This window comes from Phaenicophaeus curvirostris, chromosome 19, assembly GCF_032191515.1.
Source record: "Phaenicophaeus curvirostris isolate KB17595 chromosome 19, BPBGC_Pcur_1.0, whole genome shotgun sequence".
Lineage (NCBI taxonomy): Eukaryota > Metazoa > Chordata > Aves > Cuculiformes > Cuculidae > Phaenicophaeus > Phaenicophaeus curvirostris.
This window is the reverse complement of record NC_091410.1, coordinates 5,966,780-5,992,021: the sequence shown is the minus strand read 5'-3', so window position 1 is coordinate 5,992,021 and position 25,242 is coordinate 5,966,780. Positions and strand designations below refer to the sequence as shown.

At 49.4% G+C, this 25,242-nt stretch overlaps 2 protein-coding genes across 3 annotated transcripts in view; one reads left to right on the top strand and one right to left on the bottom strand.

Moving 5' to 3' along the window:
- Positions 1–25,242, bottom strand: part of AANAT (aralkylamine N-acetyltransferase) — a 282,598-nt gene that overhangs the window by 56,214 nt on the left and 201,142 nt on the right. The gene's annotated exons all lie outside the window — the stretch shown is intronic.
- Positions 1–25,242, top strand: part of UBE2O (ubiquitin conjugating enzyme E2 O) — a 102,661-nt gene that overhangs the window by 41,124 nt on the left and 36,295 nt on the right. The window contains exons 5-18 of one of the 2 annotated variants that reach the window (XR_011338745.1): positions 719–782; positions 2,535–2,678; positions 3,325–3,434; positions 4,265–4,415; positions 5,216–5,718; positions 8,500–8,654; positions 9,968–10,080; positions 11,779–11,904; positions 13,076–13,165; positions 15,502–16,159; positions 17,057–17,193; positions 17,728–17,931; positions 18,624–18,681; positions 20,302–21,920. Coding sequence is in view for 1 of the 2 variants with exons in the window: in XM_069872307.1 (XP_069728408.1) it covers positions 719–782; positions 2,535–2,678; positions 3,325–3,434; positions 4,265–4,415; positions 5,216–5,718; positions 8,500–8,654; positions 9,968–10,080; positions 11,779–11,904; positions 13,076–13,165; positions 15,502–16,159; positions 17,057–17,193; positions 17,728–17,931; positions 18,624–18,681; positions 20,302–21,062 (3,274 nt within the window). In the remaining variant the exon portion in view is untranslated. Of the gene's footprint in view, positions 1–718; positions 783–2,534; positions 2,679–3,324; positions 3,435–4,264; positions 4,416–5,215; positions 5,719–8,499; positions 8,655–9,967; positions 10,081–11,778; positions 11,905–13,075; positions 13,166–15,501; positions 16,160–17,056; positions 17,194–17,727; positions 17,932–18,623; positions 18,682–20,301; positions 24,088–25,242 lie in introns of those variants that run through there. The other variant, XM_069872307.1, reaches the window with a different exon arrangement.

Below are 25,242 nucleotides of genomic sequence, written 5' to 3'. Positions count from 1 at the left end.
CGAAGCAGCTTATGAGCCTGGCAGCTGGGGAACAGCCTATCTGTCTTGTAAATTGAGTGTTGACATTGATGTTTTTAAAAAAAAGAAAACCAAACCCATAAACCTGCAGCCAGCTTTGAGTCTTTCTATAAGAAGCGAGTAATGTGGGACTATAAGAGATGATTGGTGAATGCATCTGAAATTTTGATTGTTCTAGCTTTCGGTTAACCCAGGCTGAAAGGCTCTTAGACATATGTTAAATTGGGAGTGAAAAATAGCTTCACTGAGAAGTGTATCTATATTGCCTGCAGTTACTGGTGCAATTTAAAACCTTTCTTGGTGTCTGTAACCAGCTCATGCATGGCTATGTAAAAGGAGTTAACTGTTTTCCAAATCTTCCCAATGAATCATTTGAAATCGCACCAGAACTCACTCTGGAAATGAAGCTATTACTGAAGCAACTGTACCCAAATTGCCTTTAAGTTCCAGTGTCACTGTAAATGATAAACAACCTTTGCAGCAGACAAATCTTGTCCAGCACCCTGCATATTACTTTTTTTCATGTGCTGAGTGGAGTCTTTATACACCAGGCAGTGCTTTTGTAGCTTGTCTGCAGCCAGTTTTGCTCTGGACCATAAGGACTGAGTGTTGTACTGACAGACCCAACTCAGACGGTGGCTGTTTGCTTTTGAGATGGGTGGCTCTGGAAATGTGATGGTGTCTCTTGTCTGTTTTCCAGGTGTTCTATGAGCACAGAAGATGGAGCCAAGTTGTATGATGTTTGTCCTCACGTCAGTGACTCGGTGAGCTTCTGGTTCTGAGAGTCTTCTTTGATCATCTTGTAAGCTTTTTGTGCAGGAGGGAAGGAGAAGGCAAAACTATAGGCAGTTATTAATCCTAAAAATGAAACGATGCATCACAGCTGAGAGACACTTCTCTAGATCTTCACTGGAAGTGTGGCAGGATGTGGTTAGAAGTAAACTTAGTAAAGAGCAGGTTTTGAGGCGGTATTGGAATTTGTGTATCCAACTGCTTTCTTTGCAAGTTTGCACAATATGCAGTCAGATGGCAGGTCGCTGTCTGCTTGTTGTATCTGTACATACTTGAAAAGGCTCTTACTCCGCTTAAAGCTTTCAAAAGTGTTCCACCTCTGGAAAGGTGCATATTGTTTAAAAGGGGTTCTGCTAGAAGCATGTCTCCAGATCAAGTAAAGCACTGTCTCTTGTTATTCTAATCCATTGTGGTCTCTGAATGGAGACCTGCTGCCACGCTGGCATTTTCCAAATCACATGATGGGGAAGATTTTGCAAGTCATTGGGTGAGACATGGAGTTGCCTGTGTGATGATGGGATCTAACCTCTCACCTGCAAAGGCTGATGACAGCTCCCTTGTTCTTCCAAACAGCATCTGTAGCGCCTTGCTGCAGTCCTGACAGTGGTATTTGGGAGTTGACTGAGAATGGCATGTAATTCTTAGGAACTAGCAGTGCAGTTAGCTCTTATCCTTCCCAGCCTTCAAAGGAAAGGTCCCTTTGATCTAAAACTGTGCATCTGTTAAAATTTTATGCCTGCTTCTTGAAGAGTAAATGGAGTATCAGTTTAGTAGGATGTGCTGCTCTGGTTTTCCTGATCTGGAAAGAAAAGGTGTGGTCTGCTGCTAGATATTCTCTGGTATCTTAGTCTCTGCTGCTTTGAGTTGTGCAGCATATTTTCTGCTTGCTACAAGGATGTCATAGCAGCATCTAGCTTCTGATACCTGATTTTTGAGATGCCTTGTTTTGAGTGAGGCTGCTTTTAAAGTGTATGTAGTCCTTTGCAGACTTGTGGTTTGGTCTGAAGTGTGAGTACTCTTGATCCCATGGTCAGAACTGCTGTATGTTAGATATTTACCCAACTTAGATTTTTGTCGCGTGGCTTTTATCCTTTCTGACAAATTACAAGACTTGATACAATTCTGTGCTCAGTGTTTTATCTACCCTGAGCTGCTCTGTCCGCCCCCACGTTCTGAATCTTTGCTCATCAAGTCACTCTAAATACCAGTGGGAAAGAGCTGTCACTAGGAGAGCGATTGTTGTGGTTTCTGTCCTGTTTTGTTTTCAAAGAATTGTCATATTAACTAATCGACTTAAGACAGGAATAATAGTTACAAACTTAATTTGAGCAGGCGGAGGAGTGAAGGCAGGCATCCTCTGACTCTGAAAGTTGTAGGTGATTGAATTAGAACATGGAAAGAGGGGTGTCCTTGCCCACGGCTCAGCCCAACTTAGCTACTTTGTTAGTGAGGATATTTGTGTGGGAATCCGCATCTTTTTCTTACAAATACCTTTGCTTTTTCCCCACTGAGTCATAGTCTGGTATGGATGTGTGACAGAGCAGGTTGCTATAGGAACTGCTGGGCTGACTTCAGGAGAGGAATGAGCTTTAAGGGATGGGCAACTTGCAGACTTTTCCTTTATGGTTATTCATACTGGTCACGAATGAGAGAAGAGAAATGCTGGAATCTTAAAAGCAAGAGTTCTTTATGCTGCTTTTTTTCCCTCTCCCTTTCCTCCACAGGGTCTCTTCTTTGATGATTCATATGGCTTTTATCCTGGGCAAGTCCTCATCGGGCCTTCTAAAGTCTTCTCCAGTGTGCAGTGGCTCTCGGGTGTGAAGCCCGTTCTGAGCACAAAGAGCAAGTTCAGAGTGGTGGTGGAAGAGGTAAGGACTGACAAGCTGACACACGGCACCTTCTGCACAGAATTGTCCCTGGTGGGTGTTTTGGAGCAGAGTCAGCTTGCCATGGTTACCTTCCAGGAGCAAATGTACTGTGGCTCTGGTCTTCTGAGGTGACAAATTCCTCATTGTGGACTGACGGGACTTTTGAGTTTGGTTTGGCTTTCCCTCTCAAAGGTCCCTGCCGGCACCTTGTAAGGCGATCGTGTGCCAATACACAATACCTGAACTGCTGATCACTGGGGTAGCAGAAGCATCTCTTCTATTGAAAGTTAATATTGCCTGCTAATCGAAAAGGAAGAAATGTTGCTAAATTTGAAAGGGAGTGACTCCAAATCCATTAGCGTGTCTCTTTGTGACATTGGATTGCTGATTTGCAAGCACTGTAGCTTCCTTTCCAAGCCAAATGTTGTCTGTCTTGAGGTTAAAAACTGTAGAAGCTCTCGGTGTTGCCAGGAGTCATGCTGTGGAGCACTGCAGTGGTCCTGGATGTGGTGGAACTGCACTTGGCCATCTTAAGTTATGAAAATGGGTTTACTACTTTCCTGTTAGTGAACGTTCAGATCCTACACACTGGTCTAGGAAAGCTCCTGAAAAATTACATTGCTTTCTCTCTCTCTTCACATTGTAGGTACAGGTGGTGGAACTAAAGGTTACTTGGATCACTAAAAGCTTCTGTCCTGGAGGTACTGACAGTGTGAGTCCTCCTCCCTCAGTAATTGGCCAGGAGAAGCTGTCCAGGTGAGATCAGTTAAAAAACACTTGTCACCCCCAGCACCCAGGACCTGCACAGGCTGTAGGTGGTGTGTCTACCAACTCATTAGACACAATGCTCCTGTTTCCAGTGGGATTTTTCACCCTGTTGTATGTCTGCTTCTAGAGCTTCAAAACTGAGTGAAGAGTTTACAAATTAGTTTAGCAGACATTTGAGTTACCAATACAGGGGCTGGTATCCTACCAATCCTCTCCAAGTACTGTATAGCTGACAAGTGGTCAGAGGAGGAAGTGCTGTCTGGCAGCAGGTCGCTTCTTCCCTTGTCCTTCCACCTGTGTCTGGAGCAGGCTGCATCGTTTAACTGTGTGTGCAGTCCTGCTCTGAAGCCAGCCTCGTGCTGAAGGAGCATCTGGTGCCCTCTGCAGGCTACAGCTGCAAAAAATGGGCTAAACAAAATTCAGATAGAAAAGTCAGATGAGTAATATGACAATGCAGCGTAGTTCCTGCCTGGAGCTCACAAGGAAGCTGAAGGAGAGAGAGTTATCAAATACCAGCAAAAAACAAACCCCAATGCCAACTGCAAATATCTTAGCAGCTCTCTCTGGGAGAGGGTGCTAAGGGAGAGGAGTGACTGGTGTCCCACCCAAACCCTTTGCATCCCTGCCCAGTCCCTGCTGAGATTTCCCACTTCTCTTTTAGAAATATGTGACTGGAAAAGATGTGGTGTGGTGCTGGCTTCTGCCACCCCAGAAGCACCATTGGCGTGAGGTCATGCTGGACTTGTGAAGGCTGTGGTCACTGTAGGTGCTGTTACTGCTTTTCCACTTTGCTCATAGCTGCCCTCCTGTTCTACCAGGGTAAAGCGTCTGGGGTGCTTTGACCATGCCCAAAGGCAGCTTGGGGAAAGGTGCCTTTATGTGTTTCCGGACAAAGTGGAGCCTGCAAAAATCACCTGTGAATGCCCAGAGAGGAACTGCGTTCTGGGTGAAGGGTCAGTTGCCAAAAAGGTGAGTTGAGGGGTCTAAGGGAGGCATTGGCTTCTCTAAGCATTTGTAGTCATTGTAGCTTTTAAAGCAGAAATCTTCCTGTTAATCACGTGGTCTGAAATGTGACTCCTGAAGTGGTTGTTGTAAAGAGTAACAGCTTGGTGCGCAGCCAAGTCACCTTGTACCGCAGCCTGACTGCACTGGGTGAAGCATACAGCTAATGCCGTGAGAGAACACGAACAGGACCTCTGACACAGAGGTGTCACATTGCAAGGATCAAACATCTCAGAGCTGGTGTGCTCTGACAGCCGGGACTGTTAGACATGTGTCGTTTTCATTAGTGTGACCTCGGGCTTCTCACGGAGCTGAACTGCTCGGTAAAATCCTTGCTGCAGCGAGACAAGGAAGCCTTTGCTGCCTAGGCCAAACGAGTCATGCTATGGTTTCTACATGCTGGCTGTAGAGCAGCAGTGTTCCTAGAATAACAGGATGTCATCAGTGTGGATGGTGATGTCTCTGCAGAGCTGCATGTGTTACATCAATTAACTTGTGCAACCTCTTGTGACCTTCCGTAACAAAAAGTTCAGGACATGCTTAAAATAGTTTAAGGAGTAAAGCTCACTTTCCTTGGACTAGTCCGGAGCTGCTCCTGAGTAGAGCAGTGGTGAGATGCTGGTTTGCAGAATCCTGTGATGCAGGTGAAGTGTGCAGAGGCCCGTGGGGTGTTTTTTTCCTCTGTGCAAAGCTGACCATTCCTCAGGCTGGCTGGCAGCTTACTGAGTGTACAAGTGTAATGTCTGACCCAGGTCTGCTCCCTGTAGGTGAGGCGACTGCTGAAGAAGCAGATAGTGAAGATCATGTCATGCTCCCCAGAGTCTCAGGCTACCGGTGAAGCCCCTGACAAAGACTCTGCTGCAGCTGCTGACCAGAAGTCAGAAGAGCTTAAGGCTGGATCAAAGTGTGAGCTGGATGACTCTTCCCACAGCACACCAAGTCCTGGGGAGAGAAAGGAGGAGCAGCCTGAAGAAATGGGGAAAGAGAGAGGAGCAGCAGCAGCACGACAGCAGCAGCCTCCCTTTCTCCTGAAGGATGAAGCATCATCTGACTACCGGCTTCAGTCCATGGAGCAAGATGCTGATGATGAAGCAGCTGATGACACTGATGACACTAGCTCTGTCACCTCTTCTGCTAGCTCCACTGCCTCATCCCAGAGTGGCAGCGGTACTGGCCGCAAGAAGAGCATCCCTCTTTCCATCAAAAACTTGAAGCGGAAGCACAAGAAGAAGAAGACCAAAGTTTCAAGAGAGTTCAAGCCAGGAGACAGGTGAGCTGGATTTCCAAACCCAGGTATACATGCCAAAATCTCCATTGTCAAACTTCTCAGATGTAAACCACCTCCTCAGGTGGAGGATGACTGGGTGCCTCGTGGTAGGACACCGCTTGGTAGTAACCAACAGTGATCATCTTGTGATGACTGTGCAGTGGCCTGTGTGAAATCAGCTCCTGATGAAACTGAGGCCACGTGATGTGACACTGATGCTATTCTATTTCAGCCGTGCCTCTGGGCATCGACAGGGTATCTGTGCTGTGCTAGACTGTACACAGAGAAAGAGACAGGTGAATAAAGATCGCACAACCTAAACATGACAGTAACTGGTTACCTCATTGGCAGCTTCTGCAGAGAGGAGAGACCGTGTTAGTGTGAGTGGAGAGCTTATCCTCCAAGAGGGCTGTCTCCAGATCAGCACAGAGGCCTGTGCTGGCAGGGGTTTGTGCTGCAGTGGTCTCTGTTATCCTTGCTCTGCTCTGGAGAGAATTCTGCAACTTCTGCCAGCAGTGGACTTTTTATTGGGTTTTTCATGAACAGAATGTGCTCCTTGAGAGCTTTGGAGGAATTGATTTCAGTAGCTTGGCGGGGGGGAGCATGGCATGTATCTGCTCATTTCTAGATAAAACTGGATCTCAGCAGCTTTTACATTTTTTGTAACTTGAGAGTGTTTAAGCTGTTTTCAAGGGGTGCAAATACATCTGACAACTGGATGGGCTGTCTCGCTGGCTTCCCTGGGCTACTTATTTCTGTACAGATCCCCCATCAGAAATTAACTAGTGCAGATGATGCGTGAGAATCCTCCTGGAAAAGTGACATGATCAGGATTTAAGGGATCCAGTAATTTGAATGCCAAGAGTTTAATTTGTGTTTTGTTTGTGTGTTTTAGCTTTGCCTGTGTGCAAGGAGAGCTGTTCCTTCAGTCCTTGTGGGTTTTGGAGAAATAGGATTTGAAGGTCACAGACCTCAGCAGAGCAGGATTGGAGTGAATGCAAAAATTAAGTGCACGATAGAGTTCCTGGGAGCTGATTCTTGGTTCACTTTTCACTTCTCAACCCCTGCTGAGTGCCTCTACTTCACTAAAGTTTTTCTTAGGGAGAGCTTAGCTTGTAAACCTGGTAGCTTTCTGCACCATATGGGCAGTGGGGAGAAATCCCTGTGACAGCATTGAGGGATTCCTGTGCTGGATCTGGGCATCTCCGTACAAGGCAATGCAGAGAGCAGATATTGGGACATATTGCAGGGATGACGGTGTCACAAAGGATAAGTAAGGGAGGCTTTTTCAGCACTGAATGTCAAAGCCCAGCAGATACTTTAAAGGGTGTACAGTCACAGCTCAGCATGAGGGGTCTTTGCTGTTTTAATATTCAGGTGGTGCTGGTGGGCCCATCGGCAGATGTGCCGTGTGCTGCCAAGCACTGCTGAGGGATGCGGAGTGGCTGGGCTCGCTGCCCTTAGTCACCAGGTCCAATGTGTCGGCTCACGGGCATCTCTGACTGCAGGGGACCAGCTCAGCGTGTGGCTTTGCCATCGTTCAGTGACTTGAGCTCTCCAGGCAGCACAGGCATCTCTGGTTTTTTTCTTTTAGTGATACACGGGGATTTTTACTAATGCCAAGTCGTGATTTTTGTTTGTGAAGCAGCATAAACAGCACTGCAGATAGGACTGTGTCATTTCCTTGGGCTGCCTTTCCACTCTCCCATCCACAGCTGCTCGTTCCCCCACCTCCTTCCAGGAGCCATCTCTTGGCATGTCTCCCACCACACCTGACCTGTTACAGGTTTCCTTCTCTGATAATTTCTGCTGCTGAGTGCTGGCCTTACTAGAAACTTCATATTATTTCAGCTTAAAAGTTTCTCTCACATTCATAAAACAGTGCTGGGGGAACACACTTGTATTGTCTTTACGGTTGTAACTTCTTAATGGTTTGACTAGAAACCAACATAAATGCTTGAGTTTTATGTCTGGAAGGACTGGGCAGCAGAACAAAACCAAAATTTAAAATCGGTGTGGTACTTGATTTGTTTTGTGCTGTAGGAGAGGTGAAAATGGTGGAGGGTTCATTAGAAGAGCCTGTCCAGCTAGACCACAGTTCCATTTCTGCTGCCCCTGAGCAACTTGCCTCTTCAAGCAGCTCTGTCAAGCTCCACACCCAGAGTACCAGCATGTGGTCCATTGTTGCATGTTTGGGTTTCATTTCTGAGCTCCAGACACACATGTATGTGTTTGAACAGCTGGGAAGGAGTCTTTTTCTCTTTCAAACTATCTTTTTGCTTAACCTACATTCAATATGTTTGTTGTCTTTTTAGTTTTTCTTTCTGGAAGTGCTGAAATGGATGCTGCTTTATCTTTCGTTTCCAGCCCCATGGTCCTCTACCTTCAAAGACTCCTTGGAGCTGCCAGGCTAGAAGGTGCTTTGGTGGAGAAGATCTTAAGTTTCAAAGTATTAGAAGCTCCCATCTTCCCCCTGCCAGGGGTGGAAAATGGGAGCTGGTAGATCTAATTTGCTCCACTAGGAATAAAAGTGAGCCTAGCATCAGCTCCCTGGAAAGTAAGTCCTCCTACAGTAATGTGACATCTGCAGTGACAGTGATTGAGAACCTGTCAAAACTGCTTTTACTGTGACTACGTGGGGTTTCCCAACTTGCTTCCCAGCCTGCTGATACATGAACCTTTGTGTTGCTGAGATCTGTCTTGATTCCTCATGTTGACAGCGTTGTTTTCTGGTTGTGCTTACACATATTCACCCTGGTAACTCGTTGCCTTCTGTGTCCCCAGGGTTGCTGTAGAAGTTGTGACCACGATGACTTCAGCTGACGTGATGTGGCAGGATGGCACCGTGGAGACAAACATTCGCTCCAATGAGCTGATTCCAGTCCATCATCTGGACAACAATGAGTTCTGCCCTGGGGATTTTGTGGTGGACAAAAGAGGTATTGGGTGTCAAAACAATGCTTTCCTCAGGGAATGTCAGCAAAGAACCGTTATTTAAATGCCAAATCTGAATTATAATAGCAGGCAAGATGCAGAAGGAATAAATGTAAAAGCAAAGCTAGGATTCTTAGTATTTCTGCAGGGGTGGCCCACCTTCTCCTTGAAAGCGTGAGTGGCTGAGCTCTCCTGCAGAATGAGGAGAGATATGAACAGTTCACCTCAGGCTGCTTGCTCTGTAAGGCTAGTCTGTCATGAGCTTCCTTTTTTTTTCCTGTAGGGTTTTGAGATCCAAAGGCATCTTCTTGCATCCCTTTTCTTCAACAAACCAGTTGGTGATGCTAGGGAAGGGTCATGTATAAGTTCAAGGAGACTCACAGCTTTTTGGATATGAAATATTGATGGCACCATCTGGCTCTCAGCTCTTCTTTTGTCGCAGGGGTAGATCCTCAGCAGTGGGGAGTACGAGATCTTGTCAGGTTGAGAAGCAGGAAAACTGGCTTAGCAAAAAAAGGTGCTGGTTTGTGTGCCATTTCTGAGTAATAGTCAGGTCTTGTGGGTTAGACATAGTTTGTGGAAACGCAGGTTATCAGCTCCAGCTCTTCCATTCTAGTTTGGCCTCTGGGAATCTGTATTCCTCTGTCAAACACTCTCTCCAAGCAGTCTGGGATGCCCACAGACAGATCCTTGCATCCCACTGCTAAGGATGCTGGGAGGTGGGTGTTGTCAGCCAGATGAATCTGAAAGATGGCTGGATACCGGTGTGCTGGGATAACAGCCCAGGCCTAGAGGAGTGGTCCAGCCTTGATGCTCTCAGATCTGATACATGCATATGCACATGTACGCCTGCCTGCCTTGCACCTTTGTCCAGTCCATATTTCCAGAGGAGCAAAACTGTTGTGGGTGGCACGTTTCTAGTTGGAAGAGCTTGGCAGGCAGGGCTGCTCCCAGGAATCTCTTGCCCAGCATATCCAGGAACTCTGACAGTGTCAAAGCCAAACTAGTTTGGAGAGCAGAGCACTAAAACGCTAAGCACAGTGTGTTTTCTCTTGGTGATAGAGCTCAAAAACGGTCCCAAAGTGGATGTGTTCATTTAGTCCATTGCAACATAATCTTACTTCACCATCACTTCATGCTCACTTAAAATGCAACTTGTTAGCCGAGTTCAGTTTTGACTGTGTAGGAAGAACTGTTTTTTCTCAATGAAAGGTTTTGGCTGTGAGAGGCTGGGAGCTGAGAACCTCGGGTGCTGTGCGGAGTTTGTGCTCCTCCTTTTAACTTGTCTTATTCTCTTCCCTACCATTGCGACGAAAAGCTCAGAGCTCCCAGGATCCCGGGTTGTATGGAGTTGTGCAGTCTGGTGACCATATTGGCCGTACCTGCGTGGTGAAGTGGTTCAAGTTGAAATCCAGTGGAGATGATGTGGAGGTAAGTGCAGGAGCCAGCACCAGCCAAGGGGAAGCAGACACACAACAGGTTTCACAGATAAACCTGGGATTCAGTTCGGCAGTGGAGTTTGTCCTTGAGGATGGGAAGTAATGTGCTTTTGGGCCTGTCAGGCTTAGCTAGAGGTGGTGCCACTTTGTATTTGTAGATGCGCAGGAAGGATGTGGATCTGTTAGAATGAATCTAGAAGGGGTCACAAAGATGACTGGGGCCTAGAGCACCTCCCATCCAAGGACAGGCTGAGAGTTGGGGTTGTTCAGCCTGGAGAAGGGAAGGCTCCAGAGAGACCTTAGAGCAGCTTCCAGTACTGAAAGGTGCTCCAGGAAAGTTGGAGGCGGGGGGGGCTCTTGATTAGGGAGTGCAGGGGTAGGGTGAGGGGGAACAATTTTAAGCTGAAAGAACAGAGATTGAGATGAGATCTGGGGAATAAAGGCTTTTCCTGTGCAGGTGGTGAAGCATGGAAACCCTGGTTGCCCAGAGCAGTGGTGGCTGCCCCATCCCTGGAGGTGTTCAAGGCCACGTTGGATGAGGCCTTGAGCAGCCTGATGCAGTGGGAGGTGTCCCTGCCCATGGCAGGGCATGGGACTGGATGGGCTTTAAGGTCCCTTCTGACTCAAACCATTCCATGATTCTCTGCTTTCAAGGCAACAAAGACCAAGCAGAAGGTTCACATCCCATGATCAACATCAGGCTCTGGTTGGATGAAGATCTCTGTTGAAGAGATCACGGTTTATTTCTTGAATTCAATATAAGAATTTTTCCTTCCCATGTCTTTGGTCATTTATGGAAAGAGTGTCAGTCTATTACGTGTTGCCCTGCATACCTCTGATGAGCACTATTGCCCACGGTCAGCTAAATGGAGTCAGGCCTTGTAGGAGCCTATGAAGAGGTTCTTGGTCAGCAGCAATCTAGTTGGAGATCATAGAATCATTGAATCACCAGGTTGGAAGAGACCCACCGGATCACTGAGTCCAACTATTCCTATCAAATACGAAACCATGTCCCTCAGCACCTCGTCCACCCGGCCCTTAAACCCCTCCAGGGAAGGTGACTCAACCCCCTCCCTGGACAGCCTCTGCCAGTGCCCAATGACCCCTTCCGTGAAAATTTTTTTCCTGATGTTCAGCCTAAACCTCCCCTGGCGGAGCTTGAGGCCATTCCCTCTCATCCTGTCCCCTGTCACTTGGGACATCAGCCCAGCCTGGGGTTGTGCTCCACTTCACCTGTTCCTCGTTATTTGTGGGCTCCTAGTACTTCTCTTCCAGGAGAAATCAAAGGAAAGATGTCTGCTATTAATTGACAAGCTTTTTGAGACACTTCCTGTTGCCTTAGATCATTTCCAAATTAAATTCTAACCCTTTGGACTCCACTGCCCTGCTCCCCTTCTGAGCCCTTCAGAAAGGAATAGAATGTTCTTGCATGTCTCATGATCGTAATGCAGAATCTGAAGTAAAGGTGAGTGGAAGAAGCAGGATATCTGCATCCTTTCATTGTTGTGCCTTGATTGACGTGCTGCAGGGTGAGGTGACAAGAAGGGACATTATCAGCCCCTTGCAGCCTGTTGGAGCAACTGAAAACTGACAAAATATAGTACAAAGTACTTCTAGGTGCTGAGGATGTGCTCTGAAGGTCAGTGCAGCATCCTGGGGCTGACATGTTTGCTTTCTGTCTCCAATGCAGCTGATCGGGGAGGAGGAGGATGTGAGCGTGTATGATATTGCTGATCATCCAGACTTTCGTTTCCGCACTACTGACATTGTGATTCGCATTGGCAACTCGGACGGAGCCACAGCTAAGGAAGATGAGGTAAGTTCTGGACGCAGTTATGCGACTGCATTGTCACCAGGTATTAGTGGAACACTTAGAGTCAGTAGGAAGGCCTTTGGTCCCACATGGTTATCGTAAGCTCCCTACCTTGCTAGCTTTGTTGATACAAACCAGTATCCCCTGCTATCATGGGTAACATCAAATCTGCAAACCTGGTGGAGCTGAAACCTTCGAATTCTTTCACCTCAGTGGCAGAATCTATAGCAGAGCAAGAACAGAGTTGAGACGAGAACTGAACATAAGCCTTAGGGCTTTAAATAAAGCTCTTACTTAGAATTAGAGTAACTTCTAATATTGAGGATATTTTGTGGACTCCTGAGCAAGAGCTGAAAGTTTATTTGTCATGAAACCAGTTTCACTTAGCAACAGAAGACTGAGGTTCTGGTGTTCATCTGAGTTGTTATATACATGGTAATTTTATTGAGCTGATTGATCTCCTGGGCAGAAGAGGGGACAGTTTATCTTGTAGAACTGCCTCTTAGCTAGGCAACTGGCTTCCTTGCTGTGCAGGAAAGACCTGCAGCTTTTGCGACTGCTGCCCTAAAAAAGCATTAAGAGCTGTGGCATGGCTCTTACTGCAGTTCTAGCTGCAGCAGCGTGAAACACATCCAGGCTTTCTCAGCTGACCTAAATAACCTTCTTCCAGTGCAAGATGCTACTTACTATGCACACCGTGTGCCAGCTGTGACCTGTCTGCTCACGCCTGCACTCTCTGCTGGCAGAAGCCACTGGGTGTCAGAGTGCAGGGACCGGCCGCCGGCACCTCACTAGAGGGCAGCCCAATTCAGGGGAAGATCTGGTCCCTTTGCTGGCACAACCCCAGTGGTGCTGCCTGCAGAGAGGCCACAGCCCTGCCATGGCCCTTGTCCTGATCAGAAGTCAGGATCTGCTTCCAGAACAGTCCTCCTTGTCCTCTCCTCCAAGGGGAGCTTTTGCAATCTGTGGCATGTTACTCATGTAAACCCTACTTAGCAGTAGGGTCCTTTTCCCCCTCTCTATGGGAGCCCTGGACACCTGCCGCGTCTGCGGACTGCAGGCATTGCTTTAGGTGGGTCTCCAACCTGGGAAATGGCTGTTTCTTAGAACTTTCCTGGCTCTGCACTGGATTGCCTGGGAGAGATAAACTGACAAACTGCCCTTGTTTCCACAGCCTTCGGTCGGACAAGTGGCTCGAGTGGATGTCAGCAGTAAAGTGGAAGTGGTGTGGGCTGATAACTCAAAGACTATCATTCTGCCTCAGGTGAGGTCCCAATCCAGCTCTTAATATCCCTGTAATTCTTAGCCGAGTGACAAATCTTGAGTTCAAAGTCTGGGTGCAGAGATAGTCACTGTGTAAGGAAATCCTGCTCTATTTATTGCTGCCTCCCCATACGACAGGGTGGCCTTCCACTTCTGTTAGCATAAGAAAATCCTTCCTTTGTCAAGAGGATTGAACAACTAATTGGTCATCACTGCTCCTGAATATAGAGAATAGGGAAGCATGGGCAGACGGTTGCTCCCTTCGTGGTTACAGCTCTGACCGCAGCCCTGCTCCTGGCCTCCAGCACCGGCTGCTTTGCAGAGGAGTTTGCAGAACTCGGGGATCATCAGTTCTGACTTTAGCCTACGTTCCCTGCGTTGCCCAACTAAGGCACTGCTGAACTGCTTGTTCTGTCTTGCTTGTGAAATGGCTCCACAGCATTTTCTTTGCTAAAGAAGATCCTCTAGAAACTGGGCTAGAGGCACAAGTTGTGATCTTAGCTAACCCAGGGGTCAAACTCAAATCTCTTCACAGGGCAAGGTGGGAAAGCACTGGATTGCAAACTCAAACATGCACATTCGTTGTGCCAATCCATGAAACCCTATTGATTTGTCCTCTGCATTGTTCTGAGGTTTGTGTTGCGCTGTCTTGTAATCTTATTCACTACTCTATGTACAGTTTCACCCATGTCTCTTCTTGTTGCCTCAAATTAAGGCAGACAGCCTAAAGAGAGGAGAAGACCTGCTTCTGTAGGGTCCCATCTTGTCACCATGGCAGAGAACACCACTGCCTCTGCTGCAGAGATGTGTTTGCAAGTAGAAAGCGCTTGATCAAGATTTCTTTTTAAACCAAGCAGCTCTGCATTAATTACAGTAGAATGGTCAATGCCTGCACTATAACGGTGGACTAGAGCGTTACAAAGCAGGCTGCTGTCTCCCTTCCCCCTGTTGTCACATGCGCTGGATTGCAGACACAATCGGAGGTCTGATGTGTGTTCCACAAAGGGCTGTTCTCACGCTGCGGTGCTGGGGCTCTGCAGCAGCTCCTGCTGTGTCACGCCAGTCCCTTCGATTCTGCTCATCTGCGTAATTATGGGAGTTCGGGAAATGTCAGAAGCGTGAATTATCAGTTGGTAAAATCATGATTTATCAATGCCTGTCCATGTGCCCAAAGACAAGCTGTCTGGGTACTTTTTCTCAGCTCTAAAAATAAAGATGGTATAACTGGCTAATTAACTTTCCAACTCAGATTTGGGTTAGCTTTGAGAACAGCAAGTTTTGATGGGTTTTCCTGCCTGCAGTCACTTGTGTTGAACCCGACTCGCCCCTGCTGGCTGCCTGTCTCTGGGTGGCACAGGGCTGGCTGAACTGAACAGTGCTGGTGCTGTTCAAGGCTTTGAGATGCCTGAGTGTCCATGCACTTTAGCCTCTGGCATTATATCTTGCAAGATTAAGAGGATTCTTGGGCTGCCATTCAAGTGTCAGAAGCCTGTGGATAAAGTGCCCCATCTTGAAGCTTCTAACACAGCCTTACAAAGTTGTTCCTGCTCCCCTGCTCCAGTGTTGGAGCTTGTAGCTGGCCTGTGTGTGTAAGTCTCTGCAGGGAAACTTTGTGAGAGGTGGAGCTTGTGCAAAAGCATGATTGTAACAGATGAGGTGAGGTGGAGCGTGGATGGCTTCAGCTTCCAGGAGTGAAGAGGAGGAGAGCAATTTATGTAAGAGCTTATTCAGCAGCTTGAGTTAGGCTTCATTGTCCCAGATGAATTTTAAGTATCTGTGTCATACCACAGCTAAAGCAGCATTGTGTGCCACAGAAGAAGAAAGCTGGTATGGGAATGTTTTCCTGGTTCCAGCATTGTCTCTGTGGCAGGCGTAGTGTAGAGGCAACCAGACCAGGGCTCTGTGCCAATGCAGTTGCTGGTGCAGAAGCAGGACTAGAAATACTAACTCTACACATGATACCTGATATCTTCTGAACTAGCTCTGCATTAAGAAACCCTTGGGCATTGAGGTAGTTGCTTGGTGCCTGCATACTCTCCTTAGCTGGATCCCAGCCACTTGTATGGCTGCAGCCCACCTCCAACTTGCCCTGGTTTTCCTCTAATCCCCTACTTTGAAAGGTGGAGGACAGATCTGTCCTGATTCATAATCTGTGCTGGTTATGATGAGCATGTTATTTGGATCAAACACAGTCCACCCTGTATAGATGGAAGGGATTGAAATAGCCCAACCAATCCTAGATGGAAGCTCCCTTTTCATGCAGAGAACTGGCTTGCATTTGAAAAGAACTATGACTGTGCTTCAGCCTAAGCCTCTTGTGTCTCTGCTCTCCTTTAGCACTTATACAATATTGAATCAGAAATCGAGGAGTCGGACTACGATTCTGTTGACGGCAGCACCAGTGGGGCCTCCTCCGAGTGGGAGGATGAAAGCGACAGCTGGGAGACAGACAATGGCCTCATGGAAGACGACCACCCAAAAATTGAGGACTTTGAGCCTGAGGAGCCAGCTGCAGAGGAGGTGAAAAAAGTAGAGGAACAAGTCCAGGGAGCTGTGGCTATGGCAGTTGCAGATCTTGCTGCAGAGAAAGCTGGCAAGGACGGAGCCCCAAAGAGCTTCCGGGAATTAAAGGAGGCCATCAAGATCTTGGAAAGCCTGAAAAATATGACTGTGGAGCAGCTGCTGACAGGCTCTCCCACCTCCCCAACTGTGGAGCCGGAAAAACCCACTCGGGAGAAGAAGTTCTTGGACGATATTAAAAAACTGCAGGAAAATCTAAAGAAGACTTTGGATAATGTGGCTATTGCAGAGGAGGAAAAGATGGAAGCTATGGTAGAGACAGACAAGAAAGAAGAAAAAGCAGAGGCACAGACACCAGTGAGGTCAGAGTGGCCCAGTGAGACACCAGTGCTCTGCCAGCAGAGTGGAGGCAAGCCTGGAGTCACCTTCACCAGTGCCAAGGGAGAAGTTTTCTCTGTGTTGGAGTATGCTCCAGGTGAGTGCCTCAGGTCAGGCCAGTGTGGGATACTCTTCACTGCCGTCCTGTGGCGTTTCTTCTGAAACCTCTGCTTCTAGGCCTTTCCGATTTGGTATCCTCTCTTCTTCCTAGTCCTTTTCACAGCTCATTAACTGGGGAGGAGGCACAAAGACAACTTCTGTAGCTTAGTCTTTTGTGGGACCTAAACCTGGCTGATAGATGGCATCTCTAGGCACTGCTGTAACTTCTCAAGCTACAGAAGTGGGTTTTCCTTTTGTCCACATTGGTAACTAATGCGAAGAGCAGTCACGTTCCATTGCATATAGTTACTTGAAAGCTACAGGGTTAGTTCAGGCTTTTTTTCAGGAATGAGTTGGTTGAAGCAGAGCAGGAGCAGCTGGTGTTCTTGTGCTGGGTGTCCTTGTTCTGACTTGTGCCAATGTTAATCAGCCAAAAATAACAAAGAACATCTGGTTGTGTTGTGGAACGCTGGTGACAGTGCGGAGCCCGTGGTGCGAGCCAGGCAGCTGGGCCAGACCAGAGAAGGAAAGGTGACCAAATTGTTCTGGACCTGCAGGTGTACATAAATAAAGATGGGGAGCTGTGCTTAGGCTCTGGAGAGAAAGGGTCATCGCTTTGATGATGCATCATTGTCCTGGCTGCGGGACAGGTCGCCTTGTGAGGCACGGAGAGAATGTTGTGTGGGACCACGAGAACAGGAGAGGCAGGTTGTGGCTGCTGTACAATGTGGGAAAAATCAAGTAATCTCTGGGCTGCCTCCTGGCTCAACCCTAAAGCAAGTCGGCTCTGCTCTTCAAATTATGGGTGTAACACGTGGATAGATTTGCCTTTGCAAGGAACCTGTGGCACTTTCCCAAGGCAGACTCTAATCCTGTTCTCCTCCTTGCCCCACAGATACCCATGCCTTCAAGAAAATGGAATTCCAGCCCCCAGAAGCAAAGAAGTTCTTTAGCACCGTGCGGAAAGAGATGGCTCTTCTGGCCACCTCCCTGCCTGACGGCATCATGGTTAAAACCTTTGAGGATCGAATGGCAAGTGTCTGCTCTCAAATGCCTGTGTCAGTGCTGGGCTCAACATCCGGATAGCTTTCTCTGGAATTCCCTGCTTAGCTTTAATCCTTTGCATTAGAGCTGCAGGAATGTGTGCAGCATGTGAAATATGGCTGTAATTACCGTAAACGGCTGCTTTTCGTTCCCTAAATGAGGGTGACAAACAACAGGGAGCTCCTCATTGCAGGAAGCCTATTTTGGGTGCTTTGCCCACTGGGCTTCCTGTCCCACCGAGCAGGAAAGGCAGGCAGCCAGCGAAGGGCTGATGTAACCAGCAAGCAGCTCAGGGATTTCTGGATGTCCTCTGAAGCCTTGCCTCAGGTCTGAAGACTCGGTTTGCCCTCAGGCTGCAGTAGAAGTGCAGCTTCTAGCGGGAAGGTACCCCGAGATGTGATGTTTGAGCTGACCCTTGCAAAGTCCGAGTTAGTCGCAGCACCTCTCTCCCACCGTGTAAATACAACCCTGCTGAGGTAGAAGGCTTTGTCACAGTGCCTGACTAATCTTTTCTCTCCACAGGATCTTTTCTCAGCACTTATAAAAGGGCCCACCCGCACACCCTATGAAGATGGTCTCTTTCTCTTTGATATCCAGCTCCCCAACATCTACCCTGCTGTTCCACCTCTTTTCCGCTACCTCTCCCAGTGCAGTGGGAGACTGAATCCCAACCTGTATGACAATGGCAAAGTGTGTGTCAGCCTCCTGGGCACGTGGATAGGCAAGGTAATGCTTTCATCTGCCTTTCCTTGGGGAGCAGTGGTTGTGCCAGGCTGCTTTTGGAACAAGCCCCTTCCTACCAGGCCAAAAGTCCTAAGTGGCTTCTGGTCTCAGGTGGTGCTGGAGCTGGGGATAACTCTGATTTTGGGCTCTGGTTTAGCTGTTTGGAGTAGGTAACTAGTGTCGTTTGGCTGCTCCTTGGACTGTGTTTTGCCCTGGTCTGTCTTTCCTTGATGAAAAGCTGGTGGTCTGACCAGCCAGAGCAGAGATGCTGCCATCAGCATGGGACGTTCTCCCGTGGTTTGGGTTCCTGTCTCACACTGCAGACAAATCGTGTGGCACGAAGTCCAGGTGAACACTTGGAATAAACAGAGCCAGGAAATGCTGAGGACAGGCAGATCGACAGGGCAGCTGAGGGAGGGGCTGGAACTGATGTCTGGTGTGTAGGGTTACGCAGTTCCCAGCAGAACTGGCCTGACAGGATGGGAGGCATTGCTGGTAAAAAATAATGGAGAGATGGGTTGGTACAATGGGATGCTAGCACATCATGTGCTTGAGTCAGTCCCTTATTCCTGCTGTGAGTGACAGGACCTTAGTGATAAGAATGCGCAAAACTCTGGCCTCACTTCATCTAACAATTATCACAGAGTAAACTGACAGTGCTTCAGCCCTTTAACATGTTTGTGTGTGCATTTCAGGGCACAGAAAGGTGGACCAGTAAATCCAGCCTCCTTCAAGTACTCATCTCCATCCAAGGTAAACGCTCCTACCGAGCTTGCAGGACAGGAAAAGGCAGAGGGAGGAGGGGATGCAGGCTTAGAGGGAGCACACAGCTGGGATCTGCTACCCCAGCTGGGTTAGTGCTGCCTTTGGTGGCACCTTGCTGGACAAAGCAGAGTCCTTATCTCTCCAGTTCAGCAAAGCAGGTGCAAGCTTTTCTCATGCCCTGATTTTTGGCTGCATCCCAGGTTTCTGACACAATGCTTTCCCTTCTTCTCACAGCAGCAGCTAAGCCCAGAGCTGTTTTGGTTATTATTCTGAGCTGACAAAGGTGAACCACCATGTCCTCAGCCAGTCACTGAAGTTATTTGAAGCTGCTAAACGGAGCTTCATTCACAGGACTGTTTTTATCCCTACTGAGTCCACTGTCCGTCCTACGCTGGGCGTGGTTTTACATATGATGATGGTGTTTATGCTCTCTCTGAAATAGAGAATAATCAGGGGTGTGTCTAGACCAGCACCAGGGCTTCCTACTATAGGACTTTGTCCTGCCACATCTAGTTTAAGAGCAGACAGACTAAATCAGATTTCTTCAAGGCCAATTTTCTGTGCAGGGAGCCCAGGCATGTGACTCGAGAAACCTTTGACACAGAGCAAAGGCTCCTGCCTCGAGTCAGCAGGTGACGACTCCTCTGAAGTCTCAGTCCACCTGTATCCTCCTGCATGGGAACAGCAGCACAGAAAAGCCTTTTCTCATTTACAAAGCTGAGGATCCAAATTTAGAAAATGAAATACTAAATGTTTTACTGGAGCAGCTCGGTGCTAGTGAAACATCTCCTCTCCCTCTCCTGCTGCCTGGGCTTTGAGAGACTCATGATCTCACCTCCACCAGCTCTAATGCAGTTTGTGGCAGGCTGCCAGCAGCCTGGTGATATTGGTGCCTCTGCTACATCCGTGTGACTACATTAGACCAGAAGCAAGCAGGAGAAAGCTTGGTGTGGCTGACTTGTCACAGTGTTCAGTGTCTGAAACTGCACTGTCTGATGGGACCATGCTGGACAGGACAGGACCTGGCCAGCTCAAAGCTGTTACTGAAGATTGCCTCTGGTCTGCTAAAAAGGAGGAGGAAAAAAAATCTTTAAGAAAACAAGCTTTGGGTCTATTTGCTGGGAGGTGAGGGAAGGGAGCTGTGAAACCTCTCCCCTTCTGCATTTTTACCTACTCTGCTGTTGCATGTCCTCTGCATCGCACTGGTGGAAGATGTTCTTGCGAGCCAAGGATCTTGAATGCCACCATGTAGCACCCGAGATCCTCACTGCTCCAGCAGAAAGCCACAGACCCGTTCGCACAAGCACTGTCCTTGCGCTACCAGTCCAGTGTGTCTTGCAGGTTCCTGGTTGACCAACCTGTCCTTTGCTACCTGCTTGGAGGTGAAGCGTGGCTTCCCTGCTCTGCATCCTCCTGCAGTCCCTTCCCTGCTCTGCCTGCATCGCTGTGGCTGCGGGTGAAGCTGCAGTGATGCCTCAGCAGGGCACCGCTCTGACTCTTGTGTCTCAACCGCTGTGGTAGAAACAGGAGCCCAGCAGCACCTGCTTGGGCTGACAATCCACAGTGAAGTTCCGTCTGTAACCCCTTGGTCTCCCCTTCTCGTGGCAGGTCTCATCCTGGTGAACGAGCCCTACTACAACGAGGCGGGCTTTGACAGTGACCGAGGTCTCCAGGAGGGCTACGAGAACAGTCGCTGCTATAACGAGATGACCCTCATCCGCGTGGTGCAGTCCATGATGCAGCTGCTGCGCAGGCCGGTGGAAGTCTTTGAGCACGAAATCCGTGAGCATTTTCGCTGCAATGGGTGGCGCCTGGTGTCCCGCATCGAGTCCTGGCTGGAGACGAACGAGCTGGTGGAGCGGAGCCATGAACAGGCCAACGGGGCGGATGCTGCCTCCCTCTCTGCCTGTGGCACCCTGGCCGAAAGCCCAGGAGACAACGCGGAATCGCTAGGCGAGTACGGCAGCAGCTCGGAGCAAGGGGCGGCTGCCGAGCTTTCTGACTCGGCACTCGATGGGAAGGAGGAGCTGGATGAGTCGGAGTTCACAACCTCGATGCCCAACGCTGGTGATCTCCAACAGTTCTCAGACTCAGAGAGCACAGGCCAAGCCAGGGGGGTGGACCTGGCCAGAGACCGAACGGACGAGGGGAAGGCTGCCCAGGACTCTGCCGTGCAGCCTAGTGTGAAACCAAAGAAAAGGAGAAAGAGCTACAGGAGTTTCCTTCCAGAGAAGAGCGGTTACCCTGATATTGGGTTCCCTCTCTTCCCTTTGTCCAAGGGGTTCATTAAAAGCATCCGTGGTGTCTTGCAGCAGTACCGGGCTGCCTTAGTAGGGGCCAATATCCCAGAGTGGACGGAGGACAAATAAACCATCAGGTTAGGGACAGGCAGGTGCAGGGGAGAAGGGAAAGCAGCAGAAAGGAAACTGGCAAACGCTGTTACCAGTGAACTGGCTTCTCCTTCCAGCTTTTCTTCCTCAGCTTCGTTTGTTCCAAAGAAGGTGGTAGGCCTGATTGCTCCTCTGAGGAAAGGTTGTCTAAGCATGAATAACTCTTTGCCCCCAGCCCTTCTTCCTTCCCCCCGTCCCCTGTACGTGCTCCTCTTGCGACTTTGACCCTGCAATGGTAAGATTTGAGACCTGCACAGAAGCAGTCTTGCAGCCACGTTCCCTCTGCACTTTCATCTTGGGGCACCTTTCCACACAAGGACTCTTCCCACCCAGCGCTAGACCCAGCAGTTTGTTCTGGTGGGGTTCAAGCCAGGAGAAGCGATTGCTGTAGTATCTGGAAGTGAAGGGCAGTGCCCTCCCAGTCTCATTTTTCTCCGCGTTACCATGGGTTTTATGAAGTTTACCCCAGCTTATGCGTACTTAGACATTGGATTGTGTTTGCGTTGAAGTTGTCTACATCATACGGCGTTGCTCTAGTTTTAGTTGTTCACTGATAGCTATGAGGTTCTTCCAGTCAGAGCTTTGTAGGCAGAACCAGAGCTCTGTGCTAGCACTTGTGCTGCCCTGGTAGCGCTGCGGGGCTTCCATCCTGTTCTGCACCTTCTGGTCGGTCTTCTGGAAGCAATTCTAGCCATCCCCACTTCTTTTTCCCCAGAATAAGACAAACTTCCCTTTCTTCACCAAGCATGCCTATTTTCTAGACACACATGGGATTCAGGGTTCTGCCCTTGTTACTTGTTTAGGTGTCCTTGTCTTTTGTTCCCAGCCATCCTGGCTGTCACACAGCACTGCACCTTGCCCTGGGTCTCAGCATCGCCTGGGCAGGCAGCAGTGAGGGAGCTTGGGGCGTATGTTAGATGTAGCAACTAGTCTGGATGAGGAACCTGGCATGGCTGCTGCTTCTCCATCATTCACCTGGGTATTCCAGAGCTATTTGAGCCGGAATCACCCAAGGGAAAGGAGCTGTTGTGTTGTGACGAGGTCCTGTTGTAGCAGCAGCAGTTTGTGACCGTTCCTGTGCTGTTTCTGGAGCACATCAGGCACCGGTGCGGACTGTTATCAATCCTTTCCCTTGCTGTTTCCTGTGGTGGCTGGGGGCCCGATGCAGCCGGCGCTGTTGTGGGTGCAGCCCCTGCTCTCCCTGATCTCTGCTGTCTGAGCTGGTGACCGTCAGCACTTTGAAGCAGTGACTTGCCAGAGTCTCCTGGTCAAGGCACCTTCCCGAAACCTCTTTTTTTTTTCTGCGTGCACACAATTTCTGGAGCTGGAAGATCACACTCCAGCACTACGGCATTTTCCCAATGTTGAGGCACTGGAGAAGCATCTGTTTGGCATCCATGTGGAGCACAGTCTGTCAGGGAGAGCGTTGGTCCTTCCAGCCAGCACAGGGAGCCGGTGGTGCCAGGCTTCCCAGGGAAGAGCTGGGCTGAACAGTTGGCCCCACCAGAAGTAAGGATGGAGATGGGACTTTCCTTTGCTCTCACTCAGTATGGCTGTGTCCCTTCCCCCAACCCAGGCCAGGATCCAGCCTTTCTCATTTTGAAACAGAGAACAGCAGGCCGATTTCAGCACGCTTGTGTGGTGCTTTCTGCTCTTTCAAACGCCACAGTCTGCACCCGCTGGCCCAGTTTCCCCCTGTGTCTGTGGTTTCCAGCTGCCCCCGTGACCCTCCGGAGCCGGGGGCCTGGCTGCACAAAGCCATCACCATCACTGCTGGGACAGGGGAGGGCACCCCTGCTCCTGGTGCTCTGGAAGACTCAAAGCTTGGCTGTGAACGAAGATGTGGGCCCACGGAGCTCCCAAAGCACCGCTCTGCGCTCACCTGGCTCACAGCTCTGGCACCCGGAGCTCTCGGTGTGCAGCAGGCAGGAGGTCTGGCAGCAGCAGAACCTCTCCTGGCCGTGTGGGATGCTCTGAGCCACAGGCAGGGCTGGTGCTAAATGAGTGAATCTCCTTGAGGAGGAGCGGGGGCGTCCCTGGGGTCAGCTGGGGCAGGGGGGTGAGGCTGCTGGGATGGGCAGGCACAGGGGCTGTTCCACAGACGATTAAACCTCTTACCAGACAAGACTGCGTTGGTGATCTACAGGTTTCCCCGTGCCAAGCTGCGGCTGCCTGGGAGGGAAGGAGAAAAAAACCCTTTAGGGCTGGAAGGACAGAGGAGCTGTGGGGTTCCCTGCTTTGCCCACCCTTTACTCTCTGCAGCTCTCACCCCAGGGGAAGGCGATCAGCAGGGGCTGCGCCTGAGCTGCTGGAGCCCGGTGAGTCCTTTCCTTTGCCCAAGAAGCCTCTTTGTTTCCTCTAGTAACCAAGAACTTTTGCCTGGGGAAGGGGGACTCTGCTCCCTGCCTGCTGCTGGCCCTGGCGTGGCTTGCTCTTAGCTGGCTCGCTCTTAGCTGACTGTCCCAAACCGAAGCGTGCACAGAGGTTTACAAATTCTGATAATGTGAAGCTCCTGGGTGATGAGGTTGGTGGTGAGCACACCGCAGCTATGTAATTTTTTGTGTATGTATGTAATATTTAAGGGTAACAAAATTTAAAAGGCTAAAACCTTAAAAAAAAAAAAGTTAAAAACACAAAAAAAGCCAAAGCATGATGCATAATGTTAGCCTTAAAACTGGCTACATGACTGTGTGATGTACAAATGAGAGCAGCCTGTAACTGTTTTAAGTGCTGGGGTTGGGGAAGAAGCATTACAAAATCAGTTTGTAGCCTTGATTCTGTACAGTATTTAATGAAAACAAAAAAAAGACCTGACTATTGAGGCCATGCTTAGAGGTGTGTCGTTCACGTGCAGATGTGGATGCTTGGTTGCTTACGATATATGTATAAAGTGCTGTGTGACCATTAAAACTTTTTTTACCTGCAGAAGTTTTTTTGTTTGGCTAACCGAGGTGTAATTAAAGGAGGGAAGATGACTTGCCATTAAATTTTGCCTCTATGAATAGTTCTGACTGTTGTCTCTTTCCTTTTTGTCTCTTTTTCTTTCCCCTCCTGCCGCGCTTGGCACTTGCTGGTACGTCCCTGTGCCAAGGTCGGGGGCTGGATGCAGCTCTGCCCTGGCCCTGACTCCTCAGCCCCTCCCTGTGCAGGTAAGAGTGGGATGAGATGCAAACAGCCGTGTCTGGGGCCCAGGGACTCTGCTCCTCCCAGGTGCTGCTGGGGTGTTGGATCCTCGCTCTTGGCTCCTTCCCAGGCTGCTCTGCCTGCAAGGAGAGGCTGGGAGGGATTCAGAGAGTCAGTGAAGCGCTTGGTTGGAAAAGACCTTTGAGATCGAGTCCAGCTGTACCTGTTCCCTGCTAAACCAGATCCCAGGAGACAGCGCTGGGAGCGACGTTGGGGTTTGATGCTTGTGGCTTTGCTGGAGTTGTTCAAAACCAGCAAGCGTCTGCCGGTTGGGGCTGTGGCGGCCGCTGCCTCCGTCTTGGGTCTCAGGAGCGAGGGGCTGCGTGGCAGGAGCTGTTGGGGCTCTCCTGGAAGAGCCTGTGGGCGCCGTTTGACGGGGTTTGGTGCTTGTGTCAAGGAAGAGATTTGTGCAGCAAAACCTGGGGAAGGGAGGGGAAAGGAGATCCCAAACAACCTGCTGCTGTGAGCAGTGCAGCCATTCCTGGGAAGAGGCCTGGAGGGGAGGCTGGGGAGCGTTCAGGTGCTGCAAACCCTACCAGCTCAGCTCTGCTGAGCAGCTGTGCTTGACGGAGGCCATGGGGTGCTCAGAGCACATCCCCTGCCCTGGGCTCTCCCACAGCCTCCGCTGCCCGTGGCAGCTGCTGGACACGCTTGGATCATAGAATCATAGAATCACTAGGTTGGAAAAGACCCACAGATCATCGAGTCCAACCATTCCCATCAATCACTAAACCATGTCCCTCAGCACCTCATCCACCCGTCCCTTAAACCCCTCCAGGGAAGGGGACTCAACCCCCTCCCTGGGCAGCCTCTGCCAGTGCCCAATGACCCTTTCCGTTAAATACTTTCCTAATGTCCAGCCTGAACCTCCCCTGGCGGAGCTTGAGGCTTGGAGTTCAGGGAAGCTGAGCCCGTTTAAACATCTGGCCCAGCGCCACGGGGAAAATAACTTCATTTTGGGAGGAGGATCCAGCCC